General features: G+C 51.7%; 1 protein-coding gene across 3 annotated transcripts in view; it reads right to left on the bottom strand.

Moving 5' to 3' along the window:
• TBX4 (T-box transcription factor 4) overlaps positions 1 to 19,667 on the bottom strand; it is a 40,855-nt gene that overhangs the window by 13,530 nt on the left and 7,658 nt on the right. For 2 of the 3 annotated variants that reach the window (XM_084493475.1, XM_084493474.1), the window contains 4 exons: positions 18,064 to 18,222; positions 17,072 to 17,166; positions 6,577 to 6,696; positions 4,762 to 4,909 (listed from right to left, as the gene is read on the bottom strand). In XM_084493475.1, the coding sequence (XP_084349601.1) occupies positions 4,762 to 4,909; positions 6,577 to 6,696; positions 17,072 to 17,166; positions 18,064 to 18,219 (519 nt within the window). In that variant the 5' untranslated portion in view covers positions 18,220 to 18,222. Of the gene's footprint in view, positions 1 to 4,761; positions 4,910 to 6,576; positions 6,697 to 17,071; positions 17,167 to 18,063; positions 18,223 to 19,400; positions 19,589 to 19,667 lie in introns of those variants that run through there. The other variant, XM_084493473.1, reaches the window with a different exon arrangement.

Consider the following 19,667-nt stretch of genomic DNA (forward strand, 5'->3'; position numbering starts at 1 on the left):
CCAATTGATCCGGTCCCAGCGGAAGCCTGCCAGAAATACTGATGCGATGCTATCGCTCTTTCCAAGCTGGCCTGCCTGCAGCAGCCCACGAGAAAGGCTGATCCCTCTGGCAGGGACTGGATTTCGGCAGAGTCATTAACAACAACAACAAGAGAAAATAAAAATAAAATAATAATAATAATAAATAAATAAATAAATAAATAAATAAATAAAAAAAAAAAAAACAAGATGTGCTGCGCTCGCTCCGCTGTGGTTCTCCATGCCTATGTGCGCTGGCTGGCTGTGGCTCCGTATGCTCAGAGCCTGCCTGTGGCTGGAGGAGGAGGGGGCTGCAGGTCAGAGATGATTTCCTTTCACACAGGTTGCGTTTGGTGTGGCAGCGTCCCTTGAGCTGCAGCCTGTGGTAGCTCCTCTGCGGATGGAGCACCGCATGCGGCAGGTCCTCGGGAGTGCGATCCAAACCCAGGTGAGCTTCAGCACTGCCAATGTCCTTCCAGACCACTCAGGGGTGACCAAACCAGAGCCCTCCCTGCTGCAGCACTGAAAGCTGGCACTTATTTAGTGGTTATCTGCACCTCACACGGTGCAGCCTCATGCCCTCCCTGTCTATCACGCATGGAGCACAAAAAAATGGAAGTCTGCACTAATTACCATTTTCTGCTGCTTCACAGCAGCCCCCATGTGCTTAACCCCTGCTGCTCGTCCTGTCCCCCCGGTGCCCGATGCTGGCAGCAGCACACCTCCCTGTGCACTCAGCAGCATCGCAGAGTTCTGGGGAGCCAGGGCTGGGGCCATGTGAGTGCCCCGAGTTATTGGTGACACCTGTGCCCTGGGCACCGCTGCCATATGCTCAGCACTGCACGAGAAAGGAAAGAAAAAGATGATTTTCTCTTCAGAAATCTTCCTGTTTCAGCAGCTTCAATAACACCTTGTGGCAGGAGACAGAGAAAAGCCCAAAGAGAAACAAGAGCAAAAAAGCCAGATTGCTTCAGCGAGTCCCACAGGACTGCCACCTCCCCGCAGTGCCGGCGTCCTAAGCTCAGGGAGGGCCCGGGTCCATAAGGACTGTCTCACGGGCGCCCTCCACCCCGCTGTTTACATACTTGAAACCTCTGAAGAAAGTGGAATTCCATTCATGAGCATTTATCACTACGGAAGTGTTTGTCAGGACTCGCTCAATTTTTCCCCACACGCCCTGAGCTAACCTCCCGAAAGAAATACGAGCGTCCTGCTGTCCTTTCCAACCGAAAGGTTATTTTTGTGCATTTAACTACAGCTGGTGCTAGCTAACTGCTCCGTTAGCACGTGTTGTGACATAACCTGGTTCCTGATGAAGGAGCGATTCTCATTTTTCATCGGGAAACACAGCGAGCTGCTCCCTAGGCAATGAATGCACGGCAGGCTTTGTGCGGGAGGTGGCACCGCCAACACCACGGAGCCATCCCCGTCCCCATCCCTGTCCCCACAGACACAGCACAAGGGGACAAAATTCGGCCCCACAGCCACAGGCAGCCACATGGGGGTACCCAAGGCCCTACCCAGCCGATCACCTCCACACGTGGAGGTTTTAAAAAAACGCATTCATCTCAATTTTTCTCTAAGCTTAGGTGGCTCACAATGCTCTCTTCAGGATCTGATCGCCCTCTCCGTAGCTGAATGTTACAGCGACAGCCGATTTCTTAATCCGTTCTCAACATGAGCGTTTCTCGCTTGTTAAGCCCGGTGTGAAAGAAGCCTTTCATGGTCGACAAATCCCCCAAGAGGAACATATACAGCCCGCACTCGGCCGGTGGTGTGCGAGCGGGCACGAGCCTCCCTGCCGCAAAACCCGCTCGCTGCGGCTCACCCGGAGGGTTTTGCGCGCAGATTACAGAGCTCTGCACTTATTTTCTTCGTATTTAAAATCTGTAAATTTTTATTTGTCTGCATTGAAAAATACCTCCCATGCCTCTGCCTGTAACTCTAATCATTTACCACAAAAGATAACTGGCCGGGGAAAGAAGCCGGAGCGTGGTTTTGGAGACCGGCGCCCAGAGGAGCGGTTGGCTGCTGGGTTTTTCGGGATCAGTGTCAGAAAACAAGGCTTTCCAGCACAGCCTGTAAGGCACCCCTCCGACAACCCATGTAAATAATCTTCAGTCTAATTCCATGGGTTGCAGCACGGGCTTTAGCTCCATGGCTTATTAATTAAGCTGTTTAACTTACTTAATTTAAGCCTCAATTGTAGCTACACTTCTCTTTATGAACTGCACCGAGCCACTCGTCTGTGACATTAAGCAGCTATCACGGCACCCAGAGTCAGGGCAAGGGTCTGATTTTCAACAAATTCACCAGAATGATGCAGAATTGCTGCCTGCCCTGAGGAGAGGCCCAAGTACCCAGCATGAGGATGGAGCCTGGCAGCCCTCGATGCTCCAGCACCGAGCTCCTGGGAGCCTTGTGCCACCCTGAGCTGGACACTGCCTCTGCTCCCCATGTAGGACACTGCGGGGTGGTGGGCAGAAGGGGTCTGGGGGCCGGGAGCTGGCTGGGCAGCTGCCCACGCACCCAAAGCAAGTACCGGCGGCAGCCCAGAGAAATCTCCCGGTGTGGTTTTGAGGTTTGGAGAAAATCAAAGACAAAAGGAAATGGCAGGCAAGCTTCGCTGGAGCACGAGAAGGCAAACAAGCCGTGCGGCTTTTCTGACTTGTTTGTTTTAGGCAGCTTTAAGAGAGGGTTTGAGATCGCTGGGAACAAATTCCTAGAAATGAGAAGCTGTTATTTTTCGTAATTTAATGCCCTCGCTGCCGAGCGGCAGGCAGGGCTGGGCGGGCTGTGCCGCACCGGGCAGGCTCTGCCTCTGTCCCAGGGACATCAGCCGCGGCTGCAACACGAGCAGGACGGTTTTCAGGATTTCCTGCTATGAAAATTCACTCTAACCTAACCTAGTACTGAGTCCGGGTTTCTCAAAAGCAGACCATTAATTTAGAAGCCCAAAGAGGAATTGTCAGAGAAGTGGCTAAATCCCACATGGCGAGGCAGGTTTTCAATGCCTGAACCACACGGTGACCCAGGCACTTAGGACGATTTATTCCAGGCATTTTCCCAGCGGTATCAGCCCAACACTGCTGGGCTGTGCTATGGAGCAGGACAGCTCCCGTGGCACCAGGGGACAGAGGGGCCACTGCACCATGCTGCAAAACAGAGACCGCTCTGTGTCACCAGTGAAGCTCCACGGGAGGGCAGAGCACTTGTCAGAAAGGGAAAAAGCCCTTCCCAGTGAAAATGCAGTGTTAAAATGGCAGTTAAAAAATGACAAATTTGGGAAAAGCAAGCGTTGAAAGTTGCAAAAACAACACTGCACATCCTGTTTGTTTTACGGCCACATCGAACATCCTGTATGTTTTATGGTTTATATTTTACAACATAAACAGCAATATATTAAGCTACACAACTAACCAAGAGGAAAAAAACAAGAGTACAGAAATAACACGTGCAAAGCAAGCAGGTTGGTGCAGCTACAGACACATGAGCTCTGCCATATGCAGACTCTGCGTAATTTCTACTGTGCGACCCCAGCGTAGCTGTTTTCCTTTCATTTCCTTGGTGCTTTTCCCCTTAGAGATGAGTGAAGGGGAGAGGTGGCCTGTGATTAATAATGTCAGCATGAAATGTTGCCAAGGTGCCTTTGAAGCTCGCACATGCTCCCCTGGGGTCAGCGGGCTGGGGCAGGGTCAGCCCCGTGCTGCTGCCAGGCCGGGCTCTGCCGCGGCACCGGGACGCGTGCACATGCTTTGTAGAGTGTGAAATTTGCAGAAAATTATGAGTGCAGCAAAAAATTCTGGCTCCTTAACAACTTTTTTGAACTGCCAGGGTTATCCTGCCTCTAGTTCAGCTGTGGGAGAATTTCACTCTTCCTGCCCGGCTGTTCAGTGGCACCGTGACAATTTACTCCACGTGAAAATAAGCCCTTCGGTGGCTGGAGGCACAGTCCTTCTGAGCACAGCAGTCACCCTTCTCCCCTCTTTGTACCCTCGTTCAGGACCTTTTCACAGCCCCCCACCCTGCAAAGCACTGCTGCCTAAATGCATGGCAGATTAAAACCCAGATACGAGGATAAAAGTAGACTCTCTTACCTGTGTTTCTAGAAGGAGCTGATGGCACTAAATGTAAAGGGATTTAGAAGCCTGCCTTCCCTTTCTGTAGCCAGTGAGGTTTGTTTATTTTTACGTGACTTTCAGCTCAGGCAGTGAAAACTAGACGGGTCCCTGTTTTTATATGCATTATATAAGCATCCACTTGCCTGGCAGTCTGGAGGGGCCCTTGGTCTCAGTTATTACATGCACTGGGGTAGATAGCTGTGCACTTCCCTCTTCTGCATTTGCAACACACATGAATTAAGATTTTCCAAATAAAATACTCGATTTTTTATAGGGCTGCTGAAGCCAGCTTGGAAAATAATGAGTTTATGCAACCTGTTTGTGTGAGCCGTGTGCGCTTTGCGCAGCAATGGCCAGGCTGAAAATCCTGCAGCGCTGCCTGGAAACTTCCCAGGCAGAAAATAAAAGGTCGGTGGCATCCGGCAGACGCTGCCTTTTGGCAAGGGGAAGCCAGCAGTCACCCTGCTCATCATGTTCAGCACCACCACACCCAACCACATCAGAACAGGTACTGCTACCCGTGGTTAAACCAATGGGTCACCCCCGCCGACACCCCCATCCGCACACGTTCGGTACCGCGGCCCCCCCTCAGGCCAGCAACCTCGCAGGACTTATCTCTTACATGCCCGAAGGGATCCAGGTGGTTGTTGGTGAGTTTCAGCTTCTGGAAGGACACCAGCTGCCTCATCCAGTGCGCGCCCGTGGCAGGCGAGTCGGGGTGGACGTAGAGCCGTCCTGGCATGGCCGGCTCTGCCTTGCCAGCCACCATCCTGCAAACAGAGGGTACAAACTGCATCACCCGGGCAGAGCCCACGTCACAGCGTTTTGCCATTAAACCCACACCACCCCCTGTGAGCCCCGGAGCAGCCCTGTCCAGGGGGATGTGTCAGGTCCCAAGAGGCTCCCAGTGCTCGCGGGGTTTGGGATCTCCGCAGCTCTCTGCCACTCCACGTGGCATTTCCTTGGGGTGGTGTCACCGTGTTGACATGGGTTAAGGAGGACATCTCGCCTCAATTTTTGGAGAGGCCTGGCCATGGAAGAAGCCTTCCAAGGCCATCCTGCAGATGAAGATGATCCCACACACTTCTCCAGGAGAAGGTTCCCAGCAGCAGGCATAGGCTGTGGCTCCCATGGGATGGGGCTGCCCCCAGGAGCTGGGTGCTGGCCCCGCTCTGCCCTCACATCCCTTCTGCCAGCTGCCCTTGCCCACACATCAAACCCACCACTACCACTCACGGATGTGAAATCTCGCTCTGATGCATCCCTTAATGGCAACTGCCCCATTACTGTGTATTGTTCTCCTCTTATAAAACACCAATAAAAGCAATATTACCAAAAACAACAGAGAGTTTCCAGCAGCAATAAAATGAAAAGGGGAAACAGCTCAAGGGCTGGCAAAAGCTAAATTAAACAGAGTTAATAACTATCCATCATCTAGGGCTTAATGGTTAAAACACAAAGTGGACTGGGCGCTGCAGAGGCCCTCAGTCCACTCGTCTTACCCAGCGGCACTCCGGGACAAAAGCGAGTAGAAAAGGAATTTTTAAAAACTAGAGCAGCCCTAATGTGCAAGTAAATTATTGCAGTTTTATAGGATGTCACTGGGCTTGTTCCCATTAAAATGACTACGAAGTTTTCCATTGCTCGTCTTTTCACCATGCAGCAATAGGCGTAAGGTTTGGGGAAAAAGCACAGCCTAGTCTCAGTCAGGGAGACTGCTAGGCATATTTTTGGGTAAAAACCAAGAGAGAAAAAAACACGCTTCCTTTGTCAGAAAGCAAAAAGCCCATCTGCCTCTGTGGTAAGTAACTTTACTATCAAAAACACAAGGAAGGGAAGAATTAGAGAAGAGAAAGAAACTCTAGAGAAAGAATAATAAATTAAAAGAAAAAAGCTGGGTCCAGAGCTGGACTGCGGTAGGCGGAAGAGCTGCTCCCTTCTGCTGAAGCAAGCGTGACTGAACAGGGCTTGGAGTAAATGACCCCACATTTTACTTTGTGGCTGACCTCCTAAATGCAAAATACTGCTATAGGAGAAGGAATTTAAGACATAGATACATAATTTTAAGGCCCAAATGGACCATTAGATCACCCAGTCCAGGCTCTGGCACAGGATGTGGTTCACCCCCTGACGCCTGCACAAGGCCAAACAGCCTATGCTTGACCTAAAGCATCTCCTCTGAAACTACATCCGATCTCGAGCACTCTGGAGATCTACCAGCTGTGTTAGCAGTTTGCTCCAGCAGGTGATCACCCAGCCTGTTCAAAACATTTAATTTTAAATGTTTCTGGTTTTAACTTCCAGCCCCTGGTGCTTGTTGAATCTATCACTGCTCTGTACATGAGCTCTGGGACCTTGGCATCCAGGGAAGGCAAAAATATTCCATCCAATTGCAATTCTTACAGAAAGGAAAGCAAATGCAGAGAAGTTCTCTTACCATTTGTTGTCACAGAATTTATACCGGTGGTCATCGGCTGGGACGATGTCGATCAACAGGATGTATTTGGTCTTGGGGTTCATTCCAGTCACTTTCACCTTGTAACTAGGAAACATCCTCCTTGGGAAAAACAAAGGGTTAACACATTAGAGAGCAAGCCAAAACAGCTCGGACTGATGGAAAGCTTGGAGCAGTGCCCCAAAAGGCAGCTCCACCACCAGCACATGAGAAATTCATGCTAGGACAAATGATCTGCAAAACATTACTGCTACTTACATATCACCTGAATTAAACTCAGCCCTTCCAGACCGCAGGCTGTGCAAAGGGCTATGGCAAAAATGGGGAAAAACAAACGGTGTATCGTGAAAGGCTGTGTATGCACATCTTACATTCCTAAGGAATCTATGAAATATTAAAGAATATATTTTTAATAAAGTTATGGCCATGAAATCAGTATATATGTGGTCTGATGGAGACTGGGACAGTCACCTGCATGGGCTTCCTGAGCTCTTGAAAGTGCCAGGAGCCAGGATTTGCAGGAGCAGGCACTTTACATTCTCTGAGCAGTATTTTCTTGGCTCCATCTTCCCAACATCCTCCTCATCCAGTGGAAAAAAACATAAAATAAAATAAATAATAATGATCAAGTCAGTTGAGCAAGCTGGGAGCCAAGGCAGCAACCCGCTGTGAAGTCTCCTTGTCATCAGCACAAGGGGATGGAGGATGAAAATGGCTCCATCCTGCAGTCACTGTAATTGCCGTAATTAACAAGGGGCCCAACCCTGATGTCACTGCTCCATGAGACGCCCAGGCCGTTCTGCCATCCCCTCCTGCAGCCGGGATGCCCTGGCTCGGCAGAACCATTTTGTCGCTGCTTGGGGAGAAGGCAACAAAATGGGCCCTGTTAGAAATCATCTCAATCGACTCTTTTACCCGCCCTGCATAAATTCCAGATGTTTACCATGTAATTAGCTGGGACTAAAAAGGGGTGGTTTACCAATGTCCGTATTTGATTTTCATTCATAAACTCTGCACTCCTCTTAACCTTGTCCTCATACAGGTAAGCACCTGTATAAATACAGTAGGACATTTCAATTTGCGAATACACAGCCCAATTCACACATTGAAAAAAATTGCATAAGGAATCCAATCTGAATGCCAAGACTTTAAAAAAATAAAAAATAAAAATTAGGCCTCAAAATTACATTTGAAAATGAAACCAAAAAGAGGAAAAATAGATTGAAAATCAGAAAGGAGACTGATGCAATTTGACAGTTGCTGCATTGTACCCAGAGAATATCCTGCATCGGGGATTTTTATAACATCGAGCTTCTGAATTTCTTTTTTTTCCTCAATCATTTCATTTACTGTAGTACATCCAAGCTGCTAAAGTAGCCGGACTGATATATTGTAAATGTTAAGTGCTTTTTTAATGGCATTTAAAATTAAGCTTCAGCATATGGACTTCATACAGCATGGACATGCCTGAGTTTATAATGTTCTTTAGTATAGCCCTCTAAAATAAATACAAAGAGCCAAAGTACTACTATAATATATACAGCAGAAATTCTTTAAGGATAACAAATGGGGACTCGCATCTGATTGAAGGTGTTGCTTAACTTGCAAACCGCTCGGTATCTCGTGGTGGTAGCGTTGGGCTCAGCAGTCAACAGCCGAGCTTCGGCCACGTTTGCCAACTCCCCGCATTCTTTTCCAGGAAAACATGGGGTAGGTTTTAGTAATTTGGCTGTGCAGGACATTTCATCATTATTATTAGCTGCTGCATTTTGGCCTTTAAAAAAAAAATATGCGACTAATGTGCTGTCCAGGGACTTGTCAGTTTAATTTTCTTAATGAAAACATATTTCTCAACCCCTTGGCAGGGAGTCGTTTAGTAAATATCTCTTTGCAATACGATACAAACACGGGTTGTGCATTTCTGGTGGGAAGGCATGACAAATTGAAGAGCTGGGTCCAACAAAATGCAGTCATAGAGTTTCAATTGAAAAATAAAATAAAATAAAAAGGGCGCATGAGCACCTAACACCGCGTCCTGCTCCTTGCAGAAGAGGGGAACAGAAACCCCATCAGAGCCGCGGGGCTGCAGCAGCACAGCCGTGCCCACCGTGGGACCTTGCAGCTCCCAGCGAGCCCTGGGAAGTGGCCAAAAACCTGTCTGCTTCCCCAAATTTATGGCGGGTCAATGGAGCTGCGCGGCAGCGGGCTGGAGGCGCAGCAGTGCTCTGCCAAGGCTCTGCAGGCAGGAACTCTCCTGCGGATGGGCGTGCTCTGCAGAGGATGAGGAGCGCTCGCCTGCTCCGTGGTGCCAGATTTCCCTGACAATAGCTTGCTTCAGCATCCATCGCCCACAGCCCCGCAGAGACCGGCAGCGGCTGGGGAGCTCCTTTGCCACGACGAAGGCTCACCAGCACCTCGCCAGGTGCCACCAGGCCTCAGCGCAGTGTTTCGCATCGGTCCTGCCACCACGCACCACCCGAACCCAGCCAGAGCTTCCCTGTGTGGAAACCGGTCACAGAAATGGTGAATCTGGGACTTGCCCAGGTGACAGCAGCCACACTGCTGCTCTGCAGCGGGGAAGCTCACTGGGATTTAGCTCGGCACACACACGGGGCGCAGGGTGACCATCAGCAGAGCTTAAGACACCAGAAACCAGGAGATTGAAAGCAGTAATCACTGGCCTCTCCAGCTTTGGTTCAGACCCAAAGCTTGGTCAGACATGGTGTCCCGGGGCTGTAGACAGCTCCCTGAGCACGTAAATGCCGCCACCGTCCCACGGCCTGTATCTCCTCCTTTCCGCCCAGTTTCCAGAAGGCCCCGTACGATGTGTCCTGTCCAACCCACGCACACATTCGGGGCAATGGCTGTGGCCGTGGCCCCGCGGAACACTGGGTGACCACCCCTCACAGGCAGACACCATGCAAGCAGCCAAACACCAGCAGGCCCTGATTTTGGACACGTCCACCATCCCCTTCTGCCAGTGAAGACGGGACCACACAGACTCCTCAAAAGAAACTTAACGGTCTCCTACACCCCTCACAACCCTCTGCTGGATGTTAGAGTGGGGGACGGGGACATTTCTACGCCCCGAGGCGCCAGCAGTGGCGGGGCACAGCAATGGTGCCAGCTCCCACCTCAGCACAAAACATTTTAATGCTCCCCCAACAGAGCTGCCCTCAAAGAAGGCAACCACAGGATAAAGGCTGCTCTGCCTCACTCTACACATCTGCCCTGAGGTGAAAGCAGCCAGGATGGCCCCAGTGGCAGCAGGCTGGGGCAGGGGCTGGTGTCTTGGGAAGAGCAAAGGGGATGAGTGGGGCCGGCGCCGCCCGGCCACAGCCCCGGCTAAAACCGTCCCCACCGCTCGGTGCAGATGAAATGTAGCAAAAACAGTAAAAGCCAGGAAAATAAACAAGCAGCACAATTCTGTAGCCCTCCCAAGCTTCAAAGATGATGTGCTAGTGAATTATTTGTTCTGATAATGAAGCAGTCATTGCTTAGCTAAGTTTATGCTAGGCACATTTTATCTCTACATGATATTCACAAATTGTTTTAAAATGAACTGTTAGAATAAGCATCTCTTGTTTATTTATTTATTCTATTACTATCCAATCCCCTCAACCATGGAGCAGTTACTGACATGGAGCCAAAGCTCCTATTATGTTCAAACAAAGTTTAATTAATGTGTAATTGGTTGGTTGGGTTCGGGACAGAGCGATAAGAGGAAGGCTTTGCTTTCATTTGGGGCAGCAGTTCCCAGCCCTTCAGGCTCTCCAGGCCTGGTCACTCTGTGGGCATCTGACCCATGTCCCGGTCCCGCTGTGAGCATCTTAGTGGGTACAGGGTGCCTGCGGTGCTCCCTGGTCCTACAGGGCCTTGGGGACAACAGCCAGCAAAGCCCAGAGCATCAGGGCTGATCAAAGGGCTGGAAACACTCATCTGAGCACCAACCAGCCCACACCACGCTGCTCGCCAGGACATGCATGTCCCAAGGACATGTCTCAGCACTGCTGGGCAATGGGGTGGCCTCTGCATGCCCCTCGGTCCTCACCACCTCCTGCTCCCGAGGGTTTGGTCCTGCTCAGATGCAGATATTGCCGATGCTCCTGCTGAGGAAGGGGCCTTCTTCTGGCCCACCCACAGTAAGTAAGGAACTTGCCTGGTGTTCCCACGGGGAAAACTGCTTGGAAACAAGGCTCGTGAGTCCTGCTGGAGCAGCCCAAGTCACGTCCTCACCAGAGGTTGAATCAGTGCTCTCTGAAGCAGACTGGAGCCCACCGTGTCCCGCAGTGTGGATGGTAGTTCTCATACTACCAAGGTCTTTCTTCTCTCCTCTCGGGTATAAAAATGTCCCACAAGCCGTCAGACATTCAGAAGCTGAAGTCCTGTTTTCCACAGGGCTTTCAACGGAACAAAGATTTTACAACCCTTGACTTCGGGGTGGCCAAGTAAAGTGGCCTTGAAGGGGCTGGCTGGTCAGGAGCTCCAGCACAGCACTGTCTGGGAAGGTGACACCTACGGTGCTTCAGGTCATGAAACAATCAGGACAAAAAAAAAATATATAATAAAAAATCATTCGACATCTTGGCCAATATGCCATGTCATGGCTGAAGGACCAACTTCTCAGAAGTTGCTGGGCATGTGGAGATGTCTCCAGCGATGTTCCCTAAGCAGCACGGCAGATCACACATCTAAAATGCCAATAATGAATAGCATAGCCCCAAATTCCTCATGAGAATTGGTCATGGCTGCTTAAGGATGCTATTGCTTGTCTTCATTCTTAGGAGAAAAGAGAAAGGAATGGAATGGTAGAGCTTCAGGAACCACGTTCTCATTCTAATGACCTTTCCTCTTTTTCCTAATTTCCCTTCTTTTGACAAATATTTCTTCCATTGGCTTAACGCATCTCTAAATATAATATTCTCCGGGGCAAATTAAAACAAATTTGGGGATGTCAGCTGTTTCTTTTAGCCTTTTAAATGGCATTTCCTTTTTGATAGATTCTTGCTTTCAGAAAATACTTTAAAGAGATCAAAGGGTTTTTCAACAGGGTCCCATTTTCCCAGTGTATCCTAACCCTTAGTCCCTTATTTCTCTTATCACCCACGCCACTCCGCTATGACGCTCTGTATACAAAGTAAGAGCAGTTAACTTTGAAGTGCTGGATTAGCCCATGCCAGATCCTTGCCTCAGAATAACAAACAATACAGGTTCAACAGGAGTTCTCATCAGTAGTTCATTTTTCAGCCCCAAATTCACTGTCACTAACACAAGCAACATTGAACTCTCAGTCTATGGACAGATAGGAGAGATTTATCTGGTGGCAGGACCATGACCTAGTGATGAGAAGGTCAGACAGTTAAAGGATTTTTATATTTTGGAATGGCGAGGTTGTATTTTTTTTTTTTTTTCTGGCTAGCACATCTAATTTTTAAATAAAACATTGTTTCTCACATACTTGAGAACTTGGTTAACTACATGGCTGGTTTCACGGTCTAGAAACATTTCCTCTCTTTGCCCCACAGTAACTTGAAGCGCGGAAGGGCTCCTTGCCTTGCTGCTTTCATTTCGCCACACCGACTTTCGGCGAGGAAGGTCCCAGCGTGCAGGAGGACGGGAAGCAGTGGTGCAGGCAGCTTCACCGCAGGAAGAAACCACACAAGAGCATGGCCAATGTCCCAGCACTGCACAATTCAGGGCAGGCTGCCCCATTGTCAGCCCAACTCCCTCAGCCATGCAGGTCCCTGTGAGCTTTCAGAGGAGCCATGGGCTCACTGCAGGCTTCGAGGCAAAGCTGAAGCCTGGGCGGTGGTGAGGATCTTCTTCCTCTGCTCTGGGTTTGACCAAACCCTTCCTGCAGCCTAAGGATGAGCGTGGAAGGCTTTGGGAACACACTTAACCATGAGCATCCCATGTCTTTAGGAGACTAACAGCGAAGGTTGTTGTTGGAGACAGAAGCATATGAAAAACTAAAATCCCATCCCTGCCCTGCTCGGCGTGGAAGAGCTCTGTCTTCCCTGCCAAAGCTGTCGACATCTTTAGCAGCACGGCCAAGAGCCATCGCATTTTGCTCCTGCTCCTTTCTCTCAAAGCGGGAGTTTGCCCTAACAGGGTAATTCCAGGACCCCGAATTTAGGACTAAGCAGATCAAACATTCCTTAAATATCTATTTTATTTCCAAGTTTTAAATTGATGGCTCACATTCCTCTGCTGATCTAGGATATTAAGGTTTGCTTTTGGATCAAAAACCTTGAGCAGAGATTCTCGTAACTGCCTCAAAAGATTCTGGACAAATATTTCCCTTTAATTGCAATGAGAACTGGGCACCCATATGCCCTACGGAGCCATGGAAAATTTAACTTTTAAAGGATTATTCACAGAGGAAAGCTGCACCAGGCTTAGCCAAAGCATTTATACTTCTTCAAACCTTGATGTCCTAAAAACTAGTTTTATTTTGGTTTACTAAAGTTGATTAAGAACAGATTTTATTTTTTTTTTTAACTTAAATAAGCCACTCTTAAAATGAAACTTGAACATCTAAAGGGAGGTTGCGTCTTTTCCACACATGCAAGCTGCATTATTGATTTTTTTTTTTTTCTGCGCAATATTTTCCTACATATGCTTCCTAAAACCTGCTACCATGAAGACTGAGGCTATCTTTGTACCTGTACACATCCTGCAGTCTGGTCAAAGCTCAGTTTCAGTACCTCAAGCCTCCCGTTCACATCCCAGGAAGGTTGTGCTGCCACAGAGGAACTCCTTTTTCTCTTCAGTGACTGCTCAGGAAAATGTCACTGGGAATCCCGTGAACTGCTATTTTTTACCGATTTGCCATAGACTGCATCATTTTTTTTGTCCCTGGCAGTATCTGGAGAGAAACTGCAATGCTGCAAAGACTGGCACCTTGGAAAAACGAACGAAGACTGAAAGCTAAAGCAAGGCTAGAAGGAGGCAAGAAGTCCTGAGCCAGGGAGAGCATGTTCGTGAAACTAAACTTCCTGCAGAAACAGGGTTTGGAAGCTGAGATTTAACAAAGAATTACGAAAGACAAAATGGGTTTTGCCACAAGGTTAAAAAAATAATAATAATTGCAATTGTTCAGCTAAATGCCATCACGCTGGACAAGCAGAGTGATACTGAGGTCCCTGAGTTGGTGCCCGCAGGGCTGCTGGGCGGGGGTGGCTGCGCACCCTCAGCTCCACTGTCCCCTTATTACCTTCACATTTACCTTCCCGTCGATTTTATTCATTTCATCCAGCGGCACCTCGCTGCCTGGCAAACGGAGGGAGGGGGCTTTCTGGGGGCTGGAAACCTCGACGGGAGCGCTGGGGCGATGCCCACACCGCAGTCCCCCCGCAGCGGTGCGGGGGCAGCGGCTACGGCCGCCCCGTCGGGGCGGGGGCGGGCGGAGCTCCGCGGGGCCCGGAGCCCCCTGCCCGGTGCTCGGTGCCCCCTCTGCCTCCCCCCACAGCACCCAGAGGCTGTTCCCAGCCCCTCGGGGCAGCCCCGGGGTGCCCCCGGCCGCGGGCAGCAGCGCAGCCGGAGCGAGCTCCGCGCCGCACCCGGCCTTTAAAAACAGCGAAGGAAAATTTCTCCCGAGTGCAAATTCGTAATTAGAGCAAACCTCAAGCAGGGGGAACAAGACAAAGGGCTGATTTATGGGCCGCAGCGTCCCATCCTCGGGGCTCCGCGAGGTGCAGGGTTTTATGTACGGAGGAGGCGAGCGGTTTTACGCAAAGTTCAGGGAACTTTGCTAACATAAACTTTTTATCTTTTGACGATCCTTTTAATATAAAATAATCTCTCTTTTTTTTCTCCCTCCCACAATGAAGCAGCCGAACATTAAAAAGATAGCAAGCGCATTTTAAAGATGTTTCCACTTTATAAATCAAGCTTTCTTGGCAACAACACGATTTCTATTGCAATGCTGAGCTTGCTGTGTTCTCCTAATGTCTCCTACAGATCAGTCCTAAGAGGGAGTAATAATCCCCCAAAGTAATTCTCAGCCCTAAATTCTCGATAATTTATAGTTGGCTCGTTCTGAGGAGCTCTACGAAGAACGAAACGAATGACCCCCCCCCCTTCCCCCAAGTTATCAATATTTGCCTTGTTTATACAGAAAGGCTATTTTACACCATTGCCTTGGAATTAACGCTTCCGCCAAGCTTTACATTTCCTCTCCACTGAGTGAGCTTGTCATTAAAGTCACTGTTTTGTTGTTCGAAATTTAAAAATCAGGCTTCGATTTCGTTTCGTTTGTGCCCCTTGAGGTCAGACAGACCGACACTCCGGCGATTTCAACTAACGGCATTCAGGGGCATCTCTCTGCCTGCTGGGAGGGGGATTAGAGTCCTAATTAGTGCCTGCAATTAGCCGCTTTCCCTCCCCCCCTCAATGCTAAATGCGAGTACGTACAAATCTCCATTAACCGTCATTTTTTAATTGGGTCGAAGGGAGACATACTATTGCTCCTTTTTTTTTTTTTTTTTTTTTTTTAAAATGACTCGGCCAAAATAAAATCTGCACTAAGAACTGATTTTCATTTCGTCATTTACTCCCCCAGCCCGCGCCCCACTTCGCGCGTGGCCCCGGCCTCGCTGCTCCCCTCTTTTGGCACCTTTTGCAGCTGGGCACGGGGAGAAGAAACGAAGCGACTGCTTTGTTTCATGTTATTCGTCGGCATTTCAGCCCCAGAATATATATATTTTTTTAATATTATTTTTTTTCCTTTTTCCCGGTACAAGTTTAAAATGGTTTCAGCTTGACTGCGCCGCCCTGATTTTCACCAAAAGAGAATTTGGTTTGCTAGCTTAAAATAAATAAATAAATAAATAAAAATTAAAAAAAAATAAAAATTTTTGCATCTTGGGTCCAATCCCCCGCCTGCTCCGTCCCATCCACACGCTCGGGAAGGTGACTACGTGTGCACTGCCGGCTCCGGCGGACAAAGAATGCGGGACTGAGCCCTATACATATGGATTTGTTTAAACAATCCACGTTAAGACTTACAAAGAGATAACATGCACATTTGGGATGCTTAGGGTCTAGAATTTGGTAAAGATATTACATGTCCCGCACAGACACACTCAGATACTATAAATTAAGGGTAAAATATCTGAGGTCTTGATCCCCTCGTCTTAGCTGACTTAGGTAGCAGACCTATCAAAATGAATCCGGCTCTTCCCAGCGCTAGAAGCGCAGGGAACAGACCAAGCCCCAAGATTTTGCACACCAAAACACAGCATGATAAGGACAGAGTTACCTGAGCAAGCGCTTCATGCGCAGGCCAAATAACAAACAAATCGAGCATCCCCTCCTCTCCGGGGGCGGGGGGGACTACCGGGGATGTTACCGAAAGTATCCCTGCCCTGCCCGGCTGCTCCGAGCAGGGGGAAGGCAAAGGAGCCGCTCATCGCCCCCCAGCCGGGTAGGGGTCTGGGGGTGCACCGGGACACAGCCCCCATCCCGAGGGGGAGAATCCCCCCTGCACTCCAACTGCCACGCTCAGAGGATGAAGAACACAGAAGAACCGACAGCGTGCATGCACGTTGGGCTTTTTTTTCCCTACTTGCTCCTCATTATTCGAGTGCCCTCCTCCACGTGGTGTAAAATCAGCAATTACAGGGCACGGCTGGGTGAGAATTAAATGCGTTTTAACACCCAGTTCTGGCATTTTTTATTTTCCAGCAGTACTGATGCGAGCTGGCTGCCGCAGAAGCCAAGGGCAGATGTTTCGGTGCCCGCAGTGGCACCGAATATTTTTGTTGGGACCGGCCTGATTCCTGGGCTGGTGATTTTCTGAGGTTTGTGTGTTAATTCTGCGAACCCTGCTCAGAGCAGCGCGGGGTGGGCAGGGAGCTCGGAGCAGGCGCAGGGACGGTTCCCAGCCCGGCTTCGCAAGCTGAAGATGCTGTGAGTTGGTAAAAATCATGAGCGTTTGTTTGCTCTCAAGAAAATGCAGAACTTTTCCACGCCTAACTGACCAAAAGGCAGTACCTCGCACTCTTCTAGTTTTGAGATTAAACCAAACCATACCCTAAGCCTTCATCTTGCGAACAGTTTGGTGCAAAGTATCCCAACACAGCTCTTACCGCATTGTGCAAAGCAGGGGAGTGGGGTTTGCTTTGGAAAAAAATATAGAAGTGGAACCACTATCATGACAAATTCTTAAAAATATATATAAATTAATAAATAATAATAATAAAAAAAAAAAACAACGAAGCGGTACCACAGAGAATCGAGGCTAAATTTATCAAGCGACTCCGCAACTCTTTCCAGCACCCACAGTCTCATTGTTGCCCCACTCGAACACACGCACAGTTTACACAGAAAAATTGTCTTCCTGAAATGTGCAATCACGATAACAATTTTGTAAAATGCCACCGACCGCAGCAGCTCTGCAGTCTCCGAAGGGTTCGAGCAGGACCATTTCGTACGGCTTGGAACCAACCCGTGGTCGCGGGGAATTGCCACTAACCTGCCTGCCTTGGTTATGATCATTTCGGTGCCGGCTTCATGAAATTTCTTCCATAGCTCCTTCTCATGGAGATAGACTTTGATATTTTCTATGGTCTGGAAAAATAAAGATAGTGAGGAGAGCAGCACAGGGCGCGGGGCGTTAGAGAGGGGCTGGAGGCGGCCGCGAAGCTCCAGCCGCGGCAGGAGGGCCGGGGCCCGAAACTTGCACCGCCCGCTGCCAAAAAGGAGAGAAACCAACGCAGCCCGGCTCTAGCTGCAGCTTCCCGTCCAGGCCAGGCGTTGAGGCCAGAAGGATTCTTATTTTATTTTTTTTTTCGTAGGGGTTTCTGTGCCCGCATGGCGCAGACAGTCCCCGATGACGCCCAGGGGCTCCCTAAAAGCGGGGCCGGGAGCAGCCGCGGGGACATCCCGAGGACATCCGCGGCTCCTCCCGGCTCAGCTGCGCCGCGATTTCTGCGTTACTTTCCGCAGGATTTAGGGGTAATGCGGGGCTGAAGGCAGAGAAACCGCGATGGCCCGAGGGGCCGCAGGCGACGCGAAGTTTGATTTAACAACAACAACAACAAAAATAATTAAAAAAAAAAAAATCAACCAAAAGAAACCAACGAGAGCCACCGCGGGGCCGGATCCTGCTCGGGAGGCGCCGTGTGCCGCGGGGCAGCGCCCGGGCTCGCCCTGCCAGCAGGCGCGCACCCGACGGCCGGCAGAGCGGCCTGTTCGCACGAGAGCAAAATAAATAAACGAAGGAAAAAAAAAAAAAAAAAAAAAAGGAAGAAAAAAAAAAAAAGAAAAAAAGAAAAAGAAAAACAGCGCGATTCCCTGGCGATTTCCCCGCACCCCGACCCGTAGCCAAGGAAGATGCGCGGCCGAGGGAGGCTCCGGCACCGCCACCCGGGGCTCTGGGGCTCCAAGCAGCCTCTGCCCGTCCCGGCGGGACGCGGGGAGCGGCGGTGCCCGTTTGCCCGACGGCGCGGGCCGGGCGGTGCGTACCTGCTCGGGGTCGGGGACCTGCGGGCTGCTGAGCGGCGTGCTGCTCCCCCCGGCTACGCCGAGGACGGGGGAGCCCGCGGAGGAGTCCGCATGGCCGGGCGCGGGGGCTGTTGGAAACCCTTCCTCGGTTTCAGACAGGCTTTTCTCCTGGAGCATTTCCTTGGGGGGAGAGAGGCGCACAATTAGCTCGCGGCACCGGGGGCCACTTCCAGCCCGCGCCCCCCGCCCCGGGTCAGGCTCGGCGGAGCATCCTCAGCTGCGGTCGGCGACACTGCCACGGGACGACCCCGGGTAAAAGCCGCTGTGCCCGTCCGGGCCGAGCCGAGCCAAGCCGGGTCGAGCCCGCCTGCCCTCCCCGGGGAGCCGCCAATGCGTGGCTGCGCTCCCGCCTGGAGCCCGGCAGCTCAGAAGCGGCCGCAGCCTCCCCGCCGTGACCCTTCCTCCTCTCCCCTCCCCGCTGTTCGCCGCCGTGCGGGGCCCGGTACCCGTCGGGGAGGGCGGCCCGGGCCGCTCGCTGTGCCCCGTCCCGTCCCGTCCCGTCCCGTCGGGCGGCCGCAGCTGCGGGGCTCCGAGACGGCGCTCGGGGCCGCGGGCGAAGCGCTGTGGCATAAACACGAGGGAGTGCAGGGCTCCGAGATAAAAGGGCCCCTCTTAAACTTGGACGGAGACTGGGAAAAGCCAATAAAGATAAGGCCTGACAGCTCTGCCGGGGCTGCCGCGCATCAAGCCCGACTTTTACTGCGCGGAGGGACGCGGCCGCTCGCCCCTCTCCCCGCTCGAGGGGAGGCTGCGGCTTCCCAGCCCCGGCCCTGCTCGCCCCGATACCGGCGCTGCCCTCGGGGAACGGCGGCGGGGCCGGCTGACAGCACCGGGACGTGCGGGCCCCGACGGAGCGCCCTGCTCCCTGGTCCCGTCGGTCCTGCCCGAAGGGCTGACCCCGCTCCAGCCACAGCCAAGCTTCGCGGAGAGCCCTGACCGTGCAGACGGACAGACGGACGGCTCGGCTCCGCAGCCGCCAAGGCACGGCGAGAGCCCGGCACCCACCGACCCCGAGAGCCCCGCTCGGGGGAGATGGGACGGGACGGGGCTGGACGGGGCGGCCCCAGCCCGGGCGAGCGCAGGTGGGAGCCGGCGACCCCGAGGGCCCTGCCGCTGCCCGAGGCCGGGAGCTCGGGGAACGGAGCCGGCTCCGGAGCGGCGCAGGCCGCGGGGGCAGCGGGGCGAGCTGGCGGCGGCTGCCCCGGGCCGGGCCGCCGAGGCGGAGGCCGGGGCCCGGCGGGTTGCGGGGCTCCCACCCCGCGGGACTCCGCGCTCCTTCCCCCCGCCCCGGGACTTACACGGCCGGCCGGGGGGCAGGAGGCGCAGCTGGGGGCTCCTGGCGTCGCCTCGGGGCGGCTGCGGCATGAAGGGCAGCCGCGGGGCGCTCAGGCCGGGCGCGGCTCGGCGGCCCCCGATGGCAGCGGCGTGCGGGGCATCCCCCACTGCGCGGATTCACTTTCCCTTGATCTTCGCGAAAAATGTTCCATAAAGATCCAGTTTGGGGCCTTTCGACTCCCTCCCTCTTTGTCTCCCCCCTCCCTTTTCCCTTCCCCTCCTGTTGCTGA

This window comes from Aythya ferina (genome assembly GCF_964211825.1).
Source record: "Aythya ferina genome assembly, chromosome: 19".
Taxonomy (NCBI): domain Eukaryota; kingdom Metazoa; phylum Chordata; class Aves; order Anseriformes; family Anatidae; genus Aythya; species Aythya ferina.